The sequence below is a fragment of the Oncorhynchus mykiss genome, chromosome 9 (assembly GCF_057628025.1).
Source record: "Oncorhynchus mykiss isolate SJ-2025 chromosome 9, ASM5762802v1, whole genome shotgun sequence".
NCBI classification, from domain to species: domain Eukaryota; kingdom Metazoa; phylum Chordata; class Actinopteri; order Salmoniformes; family Salmonidae; genus Oncorhynchus; species Oncorhynchus mykiss.
The window spans coordinates 57017189-57040309 of NC_143030.1; the positions used below are offsets into that span (position 1 = coordinate 57017189).

Genomic DNA, 23121 nt, shown 5'->3' on the forward strand with positions numbered 1-23121 from the left:
TAAAATCGGTGCATTTCACTGTCAGGCTATAAATTACAGGGCTATTTCAGAAAAAAATAAGGAGTGAACATAGGAAAAAGAAAGGAACCCTAAATCAAAATATTAAAAGTTTACAGTAGAAGTAATATGAAACGATTATGATGAAGTGGTCCGGTATCAAATGGCACTAAACCTAATAGAGTGAAGAAAAACTAAATGAACAAATTTAAATAATCCATTAAAGGTTCATTTTGGAGTGAAGGAAGTCTTCCTGTGCAATTTTGCCTCGCACCCCAAACTATTTAGAAATGAATACAAAATTAAATCATAGAGGATCAAACCAGTACAATAGCAGTAGTCAAACAAAAGTACTGGATGAGAACTGGGGTTAGAAATATCAACTTGCTTGACATCCACATCAAATGACAACTGCAGCCATGCTAATGGTAGAGATTAGTGGTGGAAAAGATGCGGCAACAGAAACCTCACAGCAGAGAGAGTTTGCATTAACAACCTCAGCGACTTTGCTTTGAAAAATCAAGAAATTACAAGTTGCCAGTAGTCAAAATCATGGTTATTGTGTGAAAATCATCTTTAATATAATTATTTTTAAGTAATACCGGCACATTTATTTCAATTTGGTTCTTTTTTGAGAGGCACCAATGATATTGGTGTGCTGTTTATTGTCCATACATAATAAAATGTCATTATCAAATTTAATTTCCCAACATTTAGCATGGGTTTCACCAGGTTGTTTTTTCTTAATAAATATTCAACTCAAGGCAGAATTGTTCATTTAAAGTAATTGTCTCAAATTGGTTTTGATATCAGTCTTGGTTGATTGTTCATGATGAATTTGTCAAAATGACAGACATCTTTGAGACCAAGTCCTGACTTTAGCACCTTTTCCCTGATTGTGGCTGAAATACTGTTAGGGTCTGCAAACTACAATGGATGTCTCATGCACAGATATTTCTAAGTACACGCAGCCCCACATCACACTTTTCATCCAGTTGTATTTTCCAAAAATTTGGGGTGAGAGAAAAGTAAAAGTTAAACAAAAACAAATGGGGAGGAGATTAAAGAGCATGGCAGGAGTTTCTGTGTAAAAGTGCGGATGCTAGTTTGCGTTAGTGGGTTAATAATAAAAAACTGAGCACAAGACAGGAGAAAGAGCCCATCATCACCTTCTTTGGTGAAGGTCACCTCAAAACTTTCTACAAGAAGGGAGAGAAAAATCAACCCAGGTCAGTCAGAAAAGTTTAATTTCAGAGGTTACACAGAGAGGACAAGATACAGTTGAAGTCGGAAATTTACATACACACCTTAGCCAAATACATTTAAACTCAGTTTTTCACAGTTCCTGACATTTAATCCTAGTAAAAATTCCCTGTCTTAGGTCAGTTAGGATCACCACGTTATTTTAACAATGTCAAATGTCAAAATAATAGTAGAGATAATTATTTATTTCAGCTGTATTTCTTTGATCACATTCCCAGTGGGTCAGAAGTTTACATACACTCAATTAGTATTTGGTAGCATTGCCTTTAAATTGTTAAACTTAGGTCAAACGTTTCAGGTAGGGGTTTGTGATAGCCACTCCAATACCTTGACTTTGTTGTCCTTAAGCCATTTTTCCACTTTGTGCAGTTGCAAACCGTAGTCTGGCTTTTTTAATGGCGGTTTTGGAGCAGTGGTTTCTTCCTTGCTGAGCGGCCTTTCAGGTTATGTCGATATAGGACTCGTTTTACTGTGGATATTGATACTTTTGTACCTGATTCCTCCAGCATCTTCACAAGGCCCTTTGCTGTTGTTCTGGGATTGATTTGCACTTTTCACACCAAAGTATGTTCATCTATAGGAGACAGAATGCGTCTCCTTCCTGAGCGATATGACGGCTGCGTGGTCCCATGGTGTTTATACCTGCATACTATTGTTTGTACAGATGAACGTGGTACCTTCAGGCATTTGGAAATTGCTCCCAAGGATGAACCAGACTTGTGGAGGTCTACAATATTTTTCTGAGATCTTGACTGATTTCTTTGGATTTTCCCATGATGTCAAACAAAGAGGCACTGCGTTTGAAGGTAGGCCTTGAAATACATCCACAGTTACACCTCCAATTGACTCAAATGATGTCAATTAGCCTATCAGAAGCTTCTAAAGCCATGACATAATTTTCTGGAATTTTCCAAGCTGTTTAAAGGCACTGTCAACTTTGTGTATGTAAACTTGACCCACTGGAATTGTGATACAGTGAATTTTAAGTGAAACAATCTGTCTGCAAACAATTGTTGGAAAGATTACTTGTGTCATGCTCAAAGTAGATGCCCTAACAGACTTGCCAAAACTATAGTTTGTTAACAAGACATTTGTGGAGTGGTTGAAAAACTAGTTTTAATGACTCCAACTTAAGTGTCAGTAAACTTCTGACTTCAACTGTACATACTTTTGCCATATATGGATACACATTCACATTGAGAGTTTGGATTCAAATTTGATGTGCAAATCAATACACAGCTCAAAAAGCCCCCTTCCTTAGGGGAAAAGTAAGAAGAGGTTACAAAGAAACATTACAGTATAAGCTTCTACTGCCCAAAGATTTACCATTTTGCACAAAGATTTACCATTTTGCACATGACATGCTAAGAGACAACAATAACCAGCAAAATATTTCAGCATTTCTTGGTAGGCTTGGGCGATATACAGTTTATACTGTTTGAAGTTTTTCGAAATATCGACGGCATGATTCTCAATACCAAATTATTATTTTTTTTTTTTAAACACATTTTGTACTTTGGGGGATTGCTTTGCCGCTGCTTATAAGTTATATTTAACTAAGGAATCTACAATCAGTCAAATTATATTCAGCTCAGGGCTCCAGCTATGCATTCGGTTTGCTAACTTGCTAGCTATAGTTAGCTAACAAACTTTTGTACATCACGCTGTAACGTACAATTGACCTTATTTTATGGCCCAAAAAACATAATACTTAAAGGTCAACTGTAATATGAATACCATTGTAAAGCACAATTTCTCCCCCTTCCAGCAAAATCAATGACGAGACCTTCATGCTGCCTGTCTCTGCATAACTGAAGAAGGCAATGAGCTCCATAGGGTCTTTTTAGAAATGGAGGAACGGAAGAGATAAGCCGTGTGGGCAAACAGCTTTTTTCACCCCATCTGTCCAAATTATCACCTCTAAAATGTAAATAAAACACTATAGAGAACTTATATAATGTGTCATTACATACCCATTTGAAGGTTTGTGTCGAATTTGAATCAGGTTTTTAGGGCGATGCGAAAGTTATCTTTAGAAGTAAACAGCGGCTATCGTGGCTTTTGAGAGTCATGATGGCTTGCAATGATGATACAATAAATGAATGCATTCAGTTGTACAATTGACTAGGTGTCCCCCTTACCATATCCCTGTCACTTTCTTGTTTTTAATCTGCGAGAGGAGAATTACACCTGGTGGAGACAGGCTGTACGACACAGAATGAGTTGCATTATGCGTGCTGTACGTTACGACACAATTTAACGTACAGCGTCAGAGGGGTCCGTTTTTTCAACTTTTCTCCAATACTATTGGGCCATTTCCATGTAAATCAACGCTTGAATAGAAATGTAGTTCACACCCCAGATTTTGATGCCAACACAGTCGCTACAGTCGTTTGAATGCTGCGGTTGCGCACATTTGTACAGAATGGGGTTAGTCAACAGTAAGTGGCTAGATGCCAAGATCAAGCTTCTTAGTTATAGCAGACATTCAATCCCCTCCTGTTGCCTACATTTTTTGTTCATCAAAAACAATTGTATTATATTATAGATAGAGAGATAAATAGATTTTAAAAATCTAATCTATCTAGCTAAGTAGCACCCCTTGTGTGCACATTTGATAATACCGTATACCCGGTATGGTACAGAAACGATATGAAAATGTGGATACCGCCCAACGGTAGTTCCTGATGAATGACATAGAAAACTAAATCATTTAGGATGATACTGTAGCTTACTAGCCTACGTCAGAAGGTTTGGACACAGTAATAACAACGCAGCATTCATCTCAGCAGACCTGTTAGGAAGTTGTTACCTTACTACTTACTCATTACTGTGTAGTCTGAATAAAAATGTAATTCATCAAAACTCTCTTATGCCATTGGCATTAGACTGTACTCACAGAAAAAGTGCTACTAAACCAAAAGCTAACATACAGTATTTCAAACTGAGCGTTGAGATACAACTTCACAGCTTACTCCTGGGTCAGCTAACATTAGGCCGGTTCTGCTTGGTTGATTGTTTACGACCCGTGTCCCTGGCCTCTCGTCGGGTGAGCTGTCCGTCTATTTTTTTACCTAGACAATTAGAAATGGATTTCCCATTAGGGGCTTCTGTTCAGGACCAACCATGCAGTGGAAGCTTTGGGCCTCCCCCCACCCCATGCTCTCCCCAGCCCGAATGACAACATAGCTGAGACTCTGGAAATTCTACCCACAGCCTACCCTGTGTGCCTTGGCCCTCTGCTCTGGCTACAAGCCCCCGACATTTTCTACAAGAACATCATCCCAGCTCAATGTGTATTGATTCTAGGCCCCTTGATGCCCTTTGTATTGCCGGTCGATGGCGGATGTCGTAAGAATAGGCCGACACCTGAACTGAGGGCTACGTGACAATGTGAACTCCACAATGGGGTAGTAAAAATGATGTTTAGCAGATCAAACGGTGACTTAATAGGTTCTGTGGTAACCCAAATTCTATGTTTTAGGGATATGTGAGAATATGAAATTTACAATGGAGGAGTCAAAGGATGTTTCACAAATATCTTTGACTTAGAGGCTCTTACAGCAGCTGTTCAGACTGCACTCCTGTTCGTTATACTACAGCCCCCTTTCCTGATGTAAACACAGATTTTAGAGAGCTAGGCTAGCTCATCACCACCTTCAGTAGCAGGAGTTCCTGTCAAGACTAATCACATTTCAAGGAAGATAAATCATACAAAATAACAGGGGGATATTGGTAAATGGTATCAATGGTACACTAAACAGACACAAACAAGCCAGATCAATTCAACGGTCATTGTCATGGAATAAAATTGGGAATTAGGAATTGCTCTCATGTTAAGGCAAAATGTCCATAATGCATCATACTCCAATGTCCAGTACAGATGTCCCTACTACTCAGAGTCACATTAGGGAATAAGTAACCCAAATGTTGTTGTGGCCAAATGCTACAGGAGTCCTTGACTGTGTCCCTGTATTGTAGTTCCGGGCTAGGCTATTTCTATGGCTGCTGTGCTCATTTTCAAGCTTCCCGCAGCTTAAAAACCTACCATCGCTGCACCAGTGAACACACCCACACATATGGACAGACTGACACAGCCACGACGATGCATGCACACTAGAGGTCCACTGATTAATGGGAATGGCCGATTTTAAGTTTTCATAACAATCGGTAATCAGCATTTTTGGACACCGATCATGGCCGATTACATTGCACTCCACAAGGAGACTGCGTGGCAGGCTGACTACCTGTTATGCGAGTGTAGCAAGGAGCCAAGGTAAGGTTCTAGCTAGCATTAAACGTATCTTATAAAACGCAATCAAACTTAACATAATCACTAGTTAACTACACATGGTTGATGATATTACTAGTTTATCAAGCTTGTCCTGCGTTGCATATAATCGATCCTGTGCCTGTTAATTTATCATTGAATCATAGCCTACTTCGCCAAATGGGTGATTTAACAAGCTTATTTGTGAAAAAAGCAGTCGTTGGACCAATGTGTACCTAGCCATAAACATCAACACCTTTCTTAAAATCAATACACAAGTATATATTTTTAAACCTGCATATTTAGTTAATATTGCCTGCTAACATGAATTTCTTTTAACTAGGGAAATTCTGTCACTTCTCTTGCGTTCTGTGCAACAGAGTCAGGGTATATGCAGCAGTTTGGGCCGCCTGGCTCGTTGCTAACTCTGAAGACTATTTCTTCCTAACAAAGACAGCCAACTTCGCTAAACGGGGGATGATTTACCTAACCATGAACATCAATCCCTTTCTTAAAATCAATACACAGAAGTATATATTTTTAAACCTGCATATTTCGTTAAAAGAAATCCATTATAGCAGAAAATATTAAACTAGGGAAATTGTGTCACTTCTCTTGCGTTCATTGCACACAGAGTCAGGGTATATGCAACAGTTTGGGCCGCCTGGCTCGTTGCGAACTAATTTGCCAGAATTGTACGTAATTATGACATAACATTGAAGGTTGTGCAATGTAACAGGAATATTTAGACTTAGGGATGCCACCCGTTAGATAAAATACGGAACGGTTCCGTATTTCATTGAAAGAATAAACGTTTTATTTTCAAAATTATAGTTTCAGGATTTGACCATATTAATGACCTAAGGCTCGTATTACTGTGTGTTATTATGTTATAATTAAGTCTATTATTTGATAGAGCAGTCTGAGCGGTGGTAGGCAGCAGCAGGCTCGTAAGCATTCATTCAAACAGCACTTTCGTGCGTTTGCCAGCAGCTCTTCGCAATGCTTCAAGCAGAGATTAGGCTGGCGTAACCGATGTGAAATGGCTAGCTAGTTAGCGGGGTGCACACTAATAGCGTTTCAAACGTCACTCGCTCTGAGACTTGAACTAGTTGTTCCCCTTGCTCTGCAAGGGCTGCGGCTTTTGTGGAGAGATGGGTAACGATGCTTTGAGGGTGGCTGTTGTCGATGTGTTCCTGGAAGCTACACTGTTACACTGGCAATACTAAAGTGCCTATAAGAACATCCAATATTCGAAGGTATATGAAATGCAAATGGTATAGAGAGAAATAGTCCTATAATTCCTATAATAACTACAACCTAAAACTTCTTACCTGGGAATATTGAAGACTCATGTTAAAAGGAACCACCAGCTTTCATATGTTCTCATGTTCTGAGCAAGGAACTTAAACATTAGCTTTATTACATGGCACATATTGCACTTTTACTTTCTTCTCCAACACTTTGTTTTTGCATTATTTAAACCAAATTGAACATATTTCATTATTTATTAGAGGCTAAATTGATTTTATTGATGTATTATATTAAGTTAAAATAAGTGTTCATTCAGTATTGTTGTAATTGTCATTATTACAAATAAATAAATACATTAAAAATATATATATATTTTTTTTAAATAATAATTTAAAATAATAAAATGTAAATGTAAATTATTATTATAATTTTTATTTTATTATTTTTATAAAAAAAAATTGTATTTATTTTATTTATTTTTATTTTTTATTATTATTTTTTATTGTTTTTATTTATTTATTTTAATATTTTTTTTTTTTTTTTTTTTTTTTTTAATATTTTTTTTTTTTTTTAAATCGGCCGATTAATCAGTATCGGCTTTTTTCGGTCCTCCAATACTCGGTATCGGTGTTGAAAAATCATAGTCGGTCGACCTCTAATGCACACACCAATGACGTATGGCACACACCAACACACCATTCTCACACAGACATTCAAGCCATGGATTCAGCATCCCTGCTCATCCCATCGAGTACAGTGGCACTGCAGTGAACCTTGTTTGTACTTTGCTGGGACACGCTGTCCACTTTTCCTGCCCTCCTCATCAAAGGGGTGAGTGGTGTACAAAGAAGGGCAGCATGGAGCGCTCCATTGAACTCCAATTTACTACTGTAAGAGGAACCCATCATGTGCAATGAATGGGCATTTTGATTCCTCTTCACGTTGAGTTCTCTATTGGGCTGGGTTATGCACCCTGTCGTTCAAATCAAATACATTATCAATCTGGAGTAGACGGATCATTTCATTGTGGTCAAGTTCTAGTCTAGAATATAACAGGAACATAATAAGTACAGTAAATTCACTTAATGTGTGATAAAAAATAAAGGGGCAAGGGCACAACAAGGGACATGGGAGAGTTATGTAGGGAGTACTGAAGATCACAGAATGAATGGGATGGAGGGGAAAAAAGCCATTCCCAATACCGCGGTGCTTTGAACCTCAGCCAAAGTCAATCTCTTGTATGATTAAACATTTTAAAAAGTGCCCTAATGCTGCCTTGGCACATATCAGTTTAATTGTGCCTCTCCTCAGAGATGAACATTAAAAGGGAAACTTCTGATTGATCTGGATATGAAAGGATCCTTAGGGTGGATATGGGGACCAGCTGCGGACCACTGTGTGGTAAAAACAAATCTAATATGCAATATCTCCCCTGGCAGATTTGGAACATAAACTGGGTGGTGCACTTAACGAAGATTAACATAGAGTGTATGACTGGACTTTGCAGAAGGAGCACAGATGACATAGCTTGGCCGTAAATTAAAGAGATCAACTTGATGCTTCTTCACATACTACAGAGGTCAAAGTGGGATTAAGATCATATAGAGACATCAAGTAAATAGATTCCCTATGAATGCTATAACATTGTATCATGTGTAGCTACTGCATCCCCAATTCGCTACTGAAAAGTCTCTGAAGAGCAGAGCAGCATGAGTAACCAATGGAAAACAATAAATTAACATCTTTGTGACTGCTCGCTATCAAACCACTGACTTGCAGCATTGTACACCTGGAATTTTGGAAATTGATTTAATCCAATGAATCTGTAATGGTTATATTTTTTCTCATCGCCTTATGGTAAATGAAAGGAGAGAAAAAACAGAATCCATGAATCGAGGGGTTTAAAGAAAAGGACCTATCAGGTTAGTGTAGAAGAAAAAGCTCCTCTCTCACCTGCGTAGCGCAGTGGGGCGTCTTTGTCCAGGGCGATAAGTGGAGGGTCCAGAAGTACTTTGTCGTCATTTTCTGTTACGATGCCATGATACGTCGTCTCGATCCATGGCTTGTGCTTATTAACTATAGAAAAGAGAAAGAGACAAAATTAGCTCCCATGCATTTTCATAAGAAAAACATACAAGGTTTTGAAGCACCTGATTCAGGGACAGAGGTAAAAGCCTTAGGGCAAATTAAAAGTAGAGCGGCCTGACCCGATACTTGAAACTATAGGACTACTGTGGGCCGTTCTCCCAATCATCTAGTCCTGAACTGGCACACTTGAAGACATTCCAGTAATCAGCCAGCCTTCAAGCACAGGATTCTCTAAACACCTTCAGCTGGGCAGAGATACTGAGAGAGACCGAGACACAGATCTATCCCTCAGAATACACAGACCCACACAGAATTTAAAAACAAATCCAATTTTGATATACTCCCACATCTATTAGGTGAAAAACCACAGTAGCAAGATTTGTGACCTGTTGCCACAAGAAAAGTACAAACTATATTTATGTCTATTTATTTCCCCTTTCGTACTTCAACTGTTTGCACATTGTTACAAGACGGTACATAACCAGTAATATAACATTTAAAATGTCTCAGTTCTTTTGAAACGTTTGCAAATTTAATATTTACTGTTCATTTCTGATTGTTTATGCCACATTTATTAACAATTCATCTTGCTTTGGAAATGTAAACATGTTGTTTCGCATGCCAATAAAGCCCTTTGAATTAAGAGAGCAAGAGCACATTGGGCTCCAACAATGTACCTTAAATTAAAATGTTCACTCAGTCACAAGTTAAAGTCTTTGTTTTAGACTGCACCTTGCCTCCTGGGAGTTTCTACCACCCACCTACACCTCCGTCATGGCCCCGTAAACAAAGCCTGCTCAAGCTTGGCTACACAATTCATGTATTTTTCTGAAAGATATCAATGCATACATACACAATTGCGCAAAGGCACTTGCAGCAAATCTAGAGGTGCTGACACAGTTTCTTCCAGTTGAAGCCAAATTCTTCAGCAAAGAGCACCAAAGCCAGGTGGGGGTGCACCGCTCATTGCCCGCTTATGCCAAGTAATGGTAGGGGAAACATTGACTCAGCCACACTAAGTGGATGAGGTTTGACAGCATTGTCATCGGGCCAATGACTCCTGCAGCTTGAGTCCCAGCAGAAACTGTGTGGACCAGCAGTCTGGCTCATTAGAGCTTTGTGCTCTAGTCTGTTGGCCCGGGACACGGCCCCAGCTGCAGACAGGATTCACTTTTAGCTGGCGGCTGCAGAAAAAGCTGCAGTGAGTGACACATTTGGGCTGGATTACAAACATGTGTTGATGCGAGCAAGGGATAGTGGAATCGCACTCTCGAAGTAAATATGGAGCCACTCGTGAATCAGAAGAGTGACTAGCTAGGTGTTGGTGATGTCAACACTGACACAGGCATGTGTTGTCTGTTGGGATCCTGAGAGTGGTAATAGATGAATTGATCTGACAGGAAGACGGCAAAATAAGGAACTCAAAACAATATACAAGGTACCCCTTGTATATAGCCTCGCTACTGTTACTTTACTGCTGCTCTTAAATAAATAAAACATCTCAAAGTTTTTTGTTGTTGTTGTTTTTTACGTATCTATTTTTTCAAAACTGCATTGTTGGTTTAAGGGCTTGTAAGTAAGCATTTCACTAAGGTTGTATTCGGCGCATTTGACAAATACAATTTTATGTTGAACTAAAGTTCAAGTGTCCTGACCTCAGAATGACCCCTTGAGCCAGTCTTGTGGTTACATTCTGCTTATAGTAACAACTTAATCAAATAACCAAATCATAGGTTGCCCATAAAAGATCAACAAACCAAACACTATGCTTCTTTTCAAGGTAGTTCAAAGTAGCAGTTTATCCATACCTCGTGAAACTGTGTCTAGAGGACCATGAAAGCCTGGAAGTTACATCTACCTACCTACATTTTGCATGTGGCCAAGACTGGCAAATCCCATTAGCCATCTAAAATTTAACACAATTTTTATTTTACATTTTCTCCTGTGCAAACATTTGGTTGTGTTTAGTAATTGTGGAATGGGAAACAACTAGGTCGACCGATTATGATTTTTCAACGCCGATACCGATTATTGGAGGACCAAAAAAAGCTGATACCGATTAAATCTGACCATTTTTTTTGGGGGGGGGTAATAATGACAATTACAACAATACTCAATTAACACTTATTTTAACTTAATATAATACATCAATAAAATCAATTTAGCCTCAAATAAATAATGAAACATGTTCAATTTGGTTTAAATAATGCAAAAACAAAGTGTTGGAGAAGAAAGTAAAAGTGCAATATGTGCCATGTAATAAAGCTAATGTTTAAGTTCCTTGCTCAGAACATGAGAACATATGAAAGCTGGTGGTTCCTTTTAACATGAATCTTCAATATTCCCAGGTAAGAAGTTTTAGGTTGTAGTTATTATAGGAATTATAGGACTATTTCTCTCTTTACCATTTGCATTTCATATACCTTCGAATATTGGATGTTCTTATAGGCACTTTAGTATTGCCAGTGTAACAGTATAGCTTCCATCCCTCTCCTCGCCCCTACCTAGGCTCGAACCAGGAACACAACGACAACAGCCACCCTCGAAGCAGCGTTACCCATGCAGAGCAAAGGGAACAACTACTCCAAGTCTCAGAGCGAGTGATGTTTGAAACGCTATTAGCGCGCACCCCGCTAACTAGCTAGCCATTTCACATCGGTTACACCAGCCTAATCTCGGGAGTTGATAGGCTTGAAGTCATAAACAGCGCAATGCTTGAAGCATTGCGAAGAGCTGCTGGCAAACCGCACAGAAGTGCTGTTTGAATTAATACTTACGAGCATGCTGGTGCCTACCATTGCTCAGTCAGACTGCTCTATCAAATTATAGACTTAATTATAACATAATAACACACAGAAATACGAGCCTTTGGTCATTAATATGGTCAAATCCGGAAACTATAATTTCGAAAACAAAATGTGTATTCTTTCAGAGAAATACGGAACCGTTCCATATATTATCTAAATAAATAAAGTCTAAATATTGCTGTTACGTTGCACAACCTTCAATGTTCAAGTGTCAGCTGGAGTGGTGTAAAGCTTGCAGGGTGATTAACAAAAGGCTAAGCTGTGTTTCAATATATTTCACTTGTGATTTCATGAATATGAATATTTTCTAGTAATATTTATGTCATTTGCGTTATGCTAATTCGTGTCAGTTGATGACAATTCTCCCGCATCCGAGGTTAAAAAAGGAACCATCAGCTTTCATATGTCCTCATGTTCAGAGCAAGGAACTTAAACGTTAGCTTTTTTTTTTTACATGGCACATATTGCACTTTTACTTTCTCCTCCAACACTGTTTTTGCATTATTTAAACCAAATTGAACATGTTTCATTATTTATTTGAGACTAAATGTATTTTTTTATTTATGTATTATATTAAGTTAAAATAAAAGTGTTCAGGCCTCCCGGGTGGCGCAGTGGTTAAGGGCGCTGTACCGCAGCGCCAGCTGTGCCATCAGAGTCCCTGGGTTTGCGCCCAGGCTCTGTCGTAACCGGCCGCGACCGGGAGGTCCGTGGGGCGACGCACAATTGGCCTAGCGTCGCCCGGGTTAGGGAGGGCTTGGTCGGTAGGGGTGTCCTTGTCTCATCGCGCACCAGCGACTCCTGTGGCGGGCTGGGCGCAGTGTACGCTAACCAAGGTGGCCAGGTGCACGGTGTTTCCTCCGGCGCATTGGTGCGGCTGGCTTCCGGGTTGGATGTGCGCTGTGTTAAGAAGCAGTGCGGCTTGGTTGGGTTGTGTATCGGAGGACGCATGACTTTCAACCTTCGTCTCTCCCGAGCCCGTACGGGAGTTGTAGCGATGAGACAAGATAGTAGCTACTACAACAATTGGATACCACGAAATTGGGGAGAAAAAGGGGTAAAATTTAAATAAATAAATAAAAGTGTTCATTCAGTATTGTTGTAACTGTCATTATTACAAATATATATATAAAAAATAAATAATTCAAGTAATAAATAAATAAATGTCAATTATTATAATTAATATATATATATATATATATATATATATATATAAAAATAAAAAAAATTATATAAAATCGGGCAATTAATCGTTATCGGCTTTTTTGGTCCTCCATTAAATCAGTATCGTTAAGGGCGTTAAAATCATAAATCGGTCAACCTCTAATAATGTTGACTCCATTACTTCCTACAGTTGTGTCAAGTTGGCTGGATGTCCTTTGTTGAGTGTGAAAAACCCAGCAGCATTGCAGATCTTCATATAAATCAGTACGCCTGGCACCTTCTACCATACCCAGTTCAAAAAGGCCCAGAAATATTGTCTTGCCAATTCACCATCTGAATGGCACACATACACAATTCATGTCGCAATTGTCTTATGGCTTAAAATCATTTTTTAACCCTTCCTCCCCTTCATCTACACTAACAAGTGACATCAATAAGTGATCATAGCTTTCACCTGGATTCACCTGGTCAGTCTGTCATGGAAAGAGTAGGTGTTCTTAATAATCTGTATACACAATGTGTAATCTAAATATATGGCTCTGGGAGACCTAATGGGGTTTTTGAAGAATCAGAATGGATGGAGCACCGAAAACACCTTAACAGCATGTCTCACATGACCTGAAGTGTGGTGGTTGTCTATAGACAGATTGCACGACCAGACTACCTCGATAAGCTGCTTTAAGTCTCCACAGAATCTCAACCCAACAGAGGGATACATTTAGGTCACATCAGTGGGCATGCTGCTTTTCCAATGATCAACCACACCATAACTTGGGACAGCCTAATTTTTGAGTGTCCTAACTACATGGGATAATCTTATATATCACAGCACTACGCCATTCTTTCTAGTATGTGGAGCACTACTGCTATCAAATGAATTATAGATGTCTTGTGTAAACAACTATAGTGTTTCTCCTGGGTAAACTTATTTTTCACTTCAACAATATAACATAATTTCACTTCATCAGCTGGGACAGAATGTACAAACCAGCAAGCAATCTACCCTATTTGCCAGCCCACTGGTACAGATACAGCAGAACATGGTCATTCACAAGCTAACCATCTCTGGTAGTGTTATTGAACCTTGTATCAAGTTGCTCTGCAATGTGTGAGAGACATGAGTCATACATGTGAAAGGGGCATGTGGTGACTGACAGTGAGATGAGATAGTAATTGCCTGAATAAAGAACAATAAAATACTGAGCATTGCTCACAATCCATCAAACCACCCTACAGCTAGACTAGAGTAAAAAGAAAAAAGATTGAGGTTAGGACTTTTTATATTCAGAAGGAGTTGATAGTTACTATTTCAGCCAAGAGTGAGAAAGTCAAAGGAGACTCTTTCCCCTCTAAACAAGTGGCAACCTAAAATGTGGAAACATTCCCTCTGAAAACATGCCATGACTCTCCACGCTATGTCATTGAAAACTAGTTTAAATCTCTCTCACACACACACACACCACACACACAGCTTCTATAAAATGTACATAGGCTAAAACAATCCTATTTAAAGTGTGAAATTCAACACATCGTTTAGTGCACGCCGTGTGAAATTGATGTTAAGCTCCTTAAATCACCTGATTTACTTAAAAGGCACATCCAGGTATGACATGGCATGGGACATGTGGGGGGTGGGCCTTTACTCTTTTCTCCTCCATTGTTTGTACAAGCAAGGGGGGGTCAATTACACAAATTAAGCTATCAGAGCAACTCCTCGAATGGCCTATTTCTTGAAGTCTGAATTTTTGTCTAAGGTGCGGTGAACTAATTGATGTAACCACTGTTTCCTTCCTCCTCATTAGGATATGCGACTGAGGACGAGATTTGGGTCTTGGGGGTGTGCTTTGATGTGGGTGTCTCTTGAGTGTTCGCACGTGGGAAGCGTTTGCACATTCACTCTGACAAAACAGTACACAGTTACAGTCACTCACCCTTCTAGATAACTTGAAACAGTCTAACTAAGTAATGTGTCTGGAAGTAGCCTAACTTTTTTTCGGCAATTAGCTTCATCCCACTGCTGTGGGACCGTGGCAAAATTGGTTGGACTTCGGATAGCCCATCTGTGGGGCTAGTTAGGGACCGTCAATCAATTATGCAATGTAAATGGAACAATATTTTCATGTTGATCACCTTTTGTTCATTAAACGCTCTCAATAGTTTATAGTTGGTTTGAGGTTAAGTCATTGAAATTTTAAACTATTGAAAATGTAATATATTGTCCATTGAGTAATTTACGGATGGTCCATAACTAGCCCCAGAGGGATATCCAAACCTAATGTACCACCGGCATTACAACCGTGTTGCGTACAGCTTTGTGCCAAATTGATGATTACTTGGGTGCTGGCAACTGTGGGCAGGATTGAAATAAACCTAACCCAAGGAAAACTGTGGCGTACCTTTTATTCCTTGGCATACTATTTTTTATAATCATCTCGCAAATCTCAGTTTTGGATGAGACTGAGTTTTTAACCAAAATTATCCCATTTACATTTTGTAGTAAATTTTGACACTATAATAAATGTTTCAGGCTCATATCGATGCCACATTGGTTGAAAACGGCCTGAGAATTTGGCTTTTCGGTTCAGCTGCGCTTTAAGTGTGTGTAAATTACTGTATATTTGGGATATTGTTTTAAAAAAGGAAACAAAATCTCTGGAGTGCAAAATCTGTTGTGCAGTGGCAGTGAAGATCGACACCATGTGACAGCAAGAACAACATCCAAATTGAGCCCCAATTTGCAGAAATGAGGCAGTTATTTCACTTCCTGATGTTAGCTACTAATTGGAGCATTTCAAATGATTTGTGTCTGTAGCCTGCTAGCACTAATGGTTTGTTATTACCACAGAGTTTTAAAACCCAGTTCCAACAGGCCAATACTTCCGGGAATACCTTGCCAAGCAGCTTCAACAGACCAGACTGGGGGTTTGGGTTTGGAAAATCAATGGGAGAAGAGAACAATTATTCCTTAGTTGTTCATTTAAAAAAAGGTTAATCTCAACTTCGATACTTTCTACAGACAGCCAACCGGTTACAGATCACAAGATCTTATGGAGTTTCTCTCATCTTGTGGAGTGTGGAAAGAAAGCCTATTGCATTTTTATTTTTATTCAGATATCAAATCAAAGTTTGTCACGTGCACCGAATACAACAGGTATTACAGTGAAATGCTTACTTACAAGCCCTAACCAACAGTACAATTTAAGTTTAAAAAAAGAAGGTATTAGGTAAACTATAAACAAGTAAAGAAAAAAACAGTAAAATTACAGTGAAAATAACAGTAGCGAGGCTATAAACAAGTGGTACCGGTATAGAGTCAATATGCGGGGGCACCGGATAGTCAGGCTAATTGAGGTAATACGTACATGTACAGTTGAAGTCGGAAGTTTACAAACACTTAAGTTGGAGTCATTGAAACTTGTTTTTCAACCACTCCACAAATTTCTTGTTAACAAACTACAGTTTTGGCAAGTCGGTTAGGACATCTACTTTGTGCATGACACAAGTAATTTTTCTATAAATTGTTTACAGACAGATTATTTCACTTATAATTCACTGTATCACAATTCCTGTGGGTCAGAAGTTTACATACACTAAGTTGACTGTGCCCTTAAACAGATTGGAAAATTCTAGAAAATGATGTCATGGCTTTAGAAGCTTCTGATGGGCTAATTGACATCATTTGAGTCAATTGGAGGTGTACCTGTGGATGTATTTCAAGGCCTACCTTCAAACTCAGTGCCTCTTTGCTTGACATCATGGTTAAATCAAAAGAAATCAGCCAAGACCTCAGAAAAAGATTTGTAGACCACAAGTCTGGTTCATCCTTGGGAGTAATGTCCAAACTCCTGAAGGTACCACATTCATCTGTACAAACAATAGTACGCAGGTATAAACACCATGGGACCACGCAGCTGTCATACATACTGCTCAGAAAGGAGACGCGTTCTGTCTCAGAGATTAATGTACTTTGGTGCGAAAAGTGCAAATCAATCCCAGAATAATAGCAAGATGCTGGAGGAAACAGGTACAAAAGTATCTATATCCACAGTAAAACGAGTCCTCTATCGACATAACCTGAAAGGCCGCTCAGCAAGGAAAAAGCCACTGCTCCAAAACCGCCATAAAAAAACCCAGACTACAGTTTGCAACTGCACATGGGGATAAAGATCATACTTTTTGGAGAAATGTCCTCTGGTCTGATGAAACAAAAATATAACTGTTTGGCCATAATGACCATTGTTATGTTTGGAGAAAATACTTTCAAAGTTGTGGCAAAATGGCTTGAGGACAACGAAGTGGCCATCACAAAGCCATGACCTCAATCCTATAGACAATTTGTGGGAAGAACTGAAAAAGCATGTGCGAGCAAGGAGGCCTACAAACCCGACTCAGTTACACCAGCTATGTCAGCAGGAATGGGCCAAATTTCACCCAACTTATTGTGGGAAGCTTGTGGAAGGCTACCAAAAACCACATTTGACCCAAGTTAAACAATTTAAAGGCAATCCTAACAAATACTAATTGAGTGTATGTAAACTTCTGACCCACTGGGAATGTGATGAAAGAAATAAAAACTTAAATAAATCATGCTCTCTACTATTATTCTGACATTTCACATTCTTAAAATAAAGTGGGGATCCTAACTGACCTAAAACGGGGAATTTTTACTTGGATTAAATGTCAGGAATTGTGAAGACCTGAGTTTAAATGTATTTGGCTAAGGTGTATGTAAACATCCGACTTCCAACTGTAGATATAGTTAAAGTGACTATGGATAGATGATAAACAGATAGCAGCAGCATAAAGGAGGGGTTGGGGGGGGGGGGGACACACACAATACAAATAGTCTGGGTAGCCATTTGATTACCTGTTCAGGAGTCTTATGGCTTGGGGGTAAAAGCTGTTGAGAAGCCATATGGTCCTAGACTTGACGCTCCGCCGGTACCGCTTGCCATGTGGTAGCAGAGAAAACAGTCTATGACTGGGGTCTGACAATTTTTAGGGCCTTCCTCTGATAGCGCCTGGTGTAGAGGTCCTCGATGGCAGGCAGCTTAGCCTCAGTGATGAACTGGGCCGTTCGCACTACCCTCTGTAGTGCCTTGTGGTCGGAGGCCGAGCAGTTGCCTTAACAGGCAGTGATGCAACCAGTCAGGTTGCTCTCAATGTTGCAGCTGTAGAACCTTTTCGGTCTCCTGAGAGGGAATAGGTTTTGTCGTGTCCTCTTCACAACTCCTTGGTGTACTTGGACCATGTTAGTATGTTGGAACTTGAAGATCTCAACCAGCTCCGTCGATGAGAATGGGGGCATGCTCAGTCCTCCTTTTCCTGTAGTCCACAATCATCTCCTTTGTCTTGATCACGATGAGGGAGAGGTTGTTATTCTGGCACCACCCGGCCAGGTCTCTGACCTCCTCCCTATAGGCTGTCTCGTCATTGTCAGTAATCAGGCCTACCACTGTTGTGTCGTCTGCAAACTCAATGATGGTGTTGGAGTCGTGCCTGGCCATGCAGTGAACAGGGAGTAGAGGAGGGGACTGAGCACTCACCCCTGAGGGGCTCCAGTGTTGGGGATCAGCGTGGCAGATGTGTTGCTACCTACCCTCACCACCTGGGGGCGGCCCGTCGGGAAGTTCAGGATCCAGTTGCAGAGGGAGGTGTTTAGTCCCAGGTTCCTTAGCTTAGTGATGAGCTTTGAGGGCACTATGGTGTTGAATGCTGAGCTGTAGTCAATGAATAGCATTCTCACATAGGTGTTCCTTTTGTCCAGGTGGGAAAGTGCAGTGTGGAGTGCAATAGAGATTGCATCATCTGTGGATCTGTTTGAGCGGTATGCGAATTGGAGTGGGTCTAGGGTTTCTGGGATAATGGTGTTAATGTGGGCCATTACCAGCCTTTTAAAGCACTTCGTGGCTACGGACGTGAGAATAGTAGAATATATTTGACTCACTTAATCATTGAAATAGGTGAGCCCATCTCTTGACACCAACAGGTCAAACCTCGGAGAGAAGGGGAAGAGGGACACTCGAGTCGTTTTTCTCAGGCAGTCTGCAGCGATATTTAGATTTTGTTGAAGCAAGAGAGGAGAAGCCGGTCTTACATAAGTAGGTAGAATGAAAGGGGATTAACGACTTCACTGCCATCTGGCTGAGTAACGGGTATTGTCCATTGCTGAACAGCCAGAATGTGGAAAGGCGCATCTCATTAAAACGAGCGTGCAAGCCTTGGTACAGGACAGTTCCAATAGTTTATCCTCAAGAACCGGTGTCAAGATGTGAGTCTCTTCAGTGCTGGTGAAAGGATTACGCATCCACTGCTTTCCCAGGCGTGGATCACATTGTGAAGGAAAGTAATCCTCGAATTTAAGCAGTTTGAGAGTTTGGCTCACATATAACCCCATTAATTTACGCGTCACCGACATCAGCCAGAGTTGAGAAAAGGGGGAACATATCGAAAATGCCTCTATCCACCAATTTTTTCATGCCGAATCAACTCATTTGAAGGGGTGTCCACATACGTGTGTGTGTGTGTGTGTGTGTGTATGTGTACGCACACACACACACAGTGCATTCCGAAAGTATTCAGAACCCTTGACTTTTTCCACATTTTGTGACGTTACAGCTAGGGATGCACGATATGTCGGTGAGCATATCGGAATCAGATGATATTAGCTAAAAATGACAACACCAGCCCGATGTCTAGTTTAACGCCGATGCACAAAACCGATGTCAAAGCTGACATGCATACCTATACAACGTAAGTAGATGTCATATGCCACAAAAAAAAACAGTGCTACACAGAAAGCAGAAAAATACTAAGCGCACACTTCCAACAACTAAACAAGTTCAAGTTGAGTAGTCATTTGAAAGGATAACATTTCAGCGAGACAACTCAAAAGGCAAAATCCATTAACACCAAGATAATGGAATTCATTGCTGTTGACAATCAGCTGTCCTCTGTCATGATGGTCGAGCCCCCAGTACACACTATTTTTCAGATGTTGCCCTTCCAGAATTACAATATTGTTGAAACGTACATCTACGAGCTACTTGCTATGGGCGTCACCGCTATTAGCTTCACAAATTACATTTGGACCAGCGATGTCAACCCCATGAGCATTAGGAGTCTGACAACACAGTGGGTCGACAAGGATTTTGTACTGAGGAAAGACGTATTTGCACGCTCAAAAAATGTGCTGGTTCTCATACCAATGCTGCCATTTCAATAGCATTTGAGAACATGTTTAAAACTTGGAAACATGAACACACTCCTAGCTCCATTCAAACAACTGACTCGAGAAATAAGCTAATCAACTGCATCTGCAGCAAACGTGATACCCTCTGTCATGGCATTGAAACGCCTGCTCAACAAAACTGCAGACAGACCGTGGGGTTAAAACTTAGAAAACTACTCAAGGCTGTGAACAAGCGATTTGGTGGCACTCTCTCTGAGCCTCTTTACTGTGATGCCACCAGGATATATGCTAGGTACAAGGACCGCTACTTCGATGCAGACAAGAAACAGGGTTTACATGTTACAGACACAACTGGACAAGTTGAAAAGACAGTGGGCCAATTGTGCACTGCCCAATCACTGCTGGATGTGATACAGCCTGGATTCGAACCAGAGACTGAAGTGACGGCTCTTGCACTGAGATGCAGTGCCTTAGAATGCTGCGCCACTCGGGAGCCCAAATAACTGTACTAGAATGCTTAAAGGGCTGCAAAAATGTTTAATATTGGTTATCGGTATCAGGTTGTTCTTGGCAAGGAAAATATTGAATATCGGTATTTGTCAAAAATGTAATATCGGTGCATCCCTAGTTACAGCCTTATTCTAAAATGGATTTAATTGTTTTTTCCCCCTTCATCAATCTACACACAACCTATAATGACAAAGCAAAAACAGGTTTTTATTAACTTGAGTGAGTGAGTGACGTTTGAAACGCTATTAGCGCACGCTAACTACCTAGCCATTTCACTTCGGTTACACCAACCTCATCTCGGGAGTTGATAGGCTTGAAGTCATAAACAGCGCAATGCTTGACGCACAATGAAGAGCTGCTGGCAAAACGCACGAAAGTGCTGTTTGAATGAATGTTTACGCGCCTGCTTCTGCCTACCACCGCTCAGTCAGATACTTGTATGCTCAGTCAGATTATATGCAACGCAGGACACACTAGATAATATCTAGTAATATCATCAACCATGTGTAGTTAACTAGTGATTATGATTGATTGTTTTTTATAAGATAAGTTTAATGCTAGCTAGCAACTTATCTTGGCTTAATGCATTCGCGTAACAGGCAGTCAGTCTCCTTGTGGAGTGCAACGAGAGAGAGGCAGGTCGTTATTGCGTTGGACTAGTTAACTAAGGTTGCAAGATCGAATCACCGAGCTGACAAGGTAAAAATATGTCGTTCTGCCCCTGAACACGGAAGTTCCTAGGCCATCACTGAAAATAAGAATTTGTTCTTAACTGACTTGCCTAGTTAAATATAGATACAATAAAAGCAATGGTAACAGGAGGCCCTGGAGCTCAATTTCTAGTTTTTCTAGTCTTCTAGCAAAGGGTCAGAATACTACAAACCTGTTCTCGTTGGCATTAGGGCTATTGTGTATAGATTGATGAGAACAGTTTTATTTAATCCATTTTAGAATAAAGCTGTAACGTAATTATTTTTTGAAAAAGGGGTATGAATACTTTCCGAATGCACTGTACGTACGTACGTATGTACTTGTGTATGTATATAAGTAAATTAAATAAAACACACACACACACACACACACACCACACACACCTATTTTATATATTGAGAGAGAAAACGAGTTTCCACTGGTATAAAAGCTTTAACACATGATCTACTCAGCATTTTTATAAATCTGCTATTCCCCCAAAAAACTGAGGACAAGCTGAAACCATTACCAAAACATATTGCCTTACTGTTAGTCAGACTTATCTAAGTGCTTGGCAAGACAAAGACAATGCAATTGAGGCTAATTAAGTCAAACTAATGGGTCTAGGCCCTAATCATGGAGCCAGACAGATAAGATAATAAAATGGAGGTAAGGAGATGTGGATGGCTTAAAATCATTTAGATATATGTATGATGCGCATGTGTAGGGGTTAACTAACTCGAAGCCAAGAGCGAGGAGGAATTCAGATCCAAACGGCTAGATGTGGCCTTCTGTCTCACAAAGACAAATCAATTTGCTTGCTTCAGCATTCCAGTGCACACTGGAGCACAACGTATTTGCCCTAGAAAGCATTTCACTGCACCTGCGATAATATGCACAAGTCTGTGTACGCAACCAATAAACTTGGATTTGAAATAGCACAGTCACTTCCAAACAAGGCAATAACAGTGGGGAAACAGAGCACTAACCTTAGAGCATTCTGTGAGCCAATGAGGCTTGTCCCTGTGGACATTAGAGCCCTTAGGATGAATCCACTTTAAAGTCGCCCCAGCCCACCACTAACGCACCTGTTATGTGTGATGTCAACTAGAGGTCGACCGATTAATCGTAATGGCCGATTAATTGGGGCCGATTTCAAGTTTTCATAACAATTGGAAATCGGTATTTTTGGACACCGATTTTACACACCTTTATTTAACTAGGCAAGTCAGTTAAGAACACATTCTTATTTTCAATGACGGCCTAGGAACGGTGGGTTAACGCTAATAGCGTTTCAAATGTAACTCGCTCTGAGACTTGGAGTAGTTATTCCCCTTGCTCTGCATGGATAACACTGCTTCGATGGTGGCTATTGTCGATGTGTTCCTGGTTCGAACCCAGGTACGGGTGAGGAGAGGGATGGAAGCTATACTGTTACACTGGCAATACTAAAGTGCCTATAAGAACATCCAATAGTCAAAGGTTAATGAAATACAAATGGTAGAGGGAAATAGTCCTATAATTCCTATAATAACTACAACCTAAAACTTCTTACCTGGGAATATTGAAGACTCATGTTAAAAGGAACCACCAGCTTTCATATGTTCTCATGTTCTGAGCAAGGAACTTAAACGTTAGCTTTAGTTTTTACATGGCACATATTGCACTTTTACTTTCTTCTCCAACACTTTGTTTTTGCATTATTTAAATCAAATTGAACATGTCATTATTTATTTGAGGCTAAATTGATTTTATTGCTGTATTATATTAGGTTAAAATAAGTGTTCATTCAGTATTGTTGTAATTGTCATTATTACAAATACATTTAAAAAATATTTTTTTATTGTCCGATTAAATCGGTAGAGGCTTTTTTGGTCCTCCAATAA

General features: G+C 39.9%; 1 protein-coding gene across 4 annotated transcripts in view; it reads right to left on the reverse strand.

Moving 5' to 3' along the window:
- Positions 1-23121, reverse strand: part of clstn1 (calsyntenin 1) — a 65694-nt gene that overhangs the window by 30614 nt on the left and 11959 nt on the right. For 2 of the 4 annotated variants that reach the window (XM_021616123.3, XM_021616121.3), the window contains exons 2-3: positions 8738-8860; positions 1167-1196 (exon numbers count right to left, since the gene is read on the reverse strand). In XM_021616123.3, coding sequence (XP_021471798.1) covers positions 1167-1196; positions 8738-8860 — 153 coding nt within the window. The remainder of the gene's footprint in view (positions 1-1166; positions 1197-8737; positions 8861-23121) is intronic. The other 2 variants (XM_021616124.3, XM_021616122.3) reach the window with 1 other exon arrangement.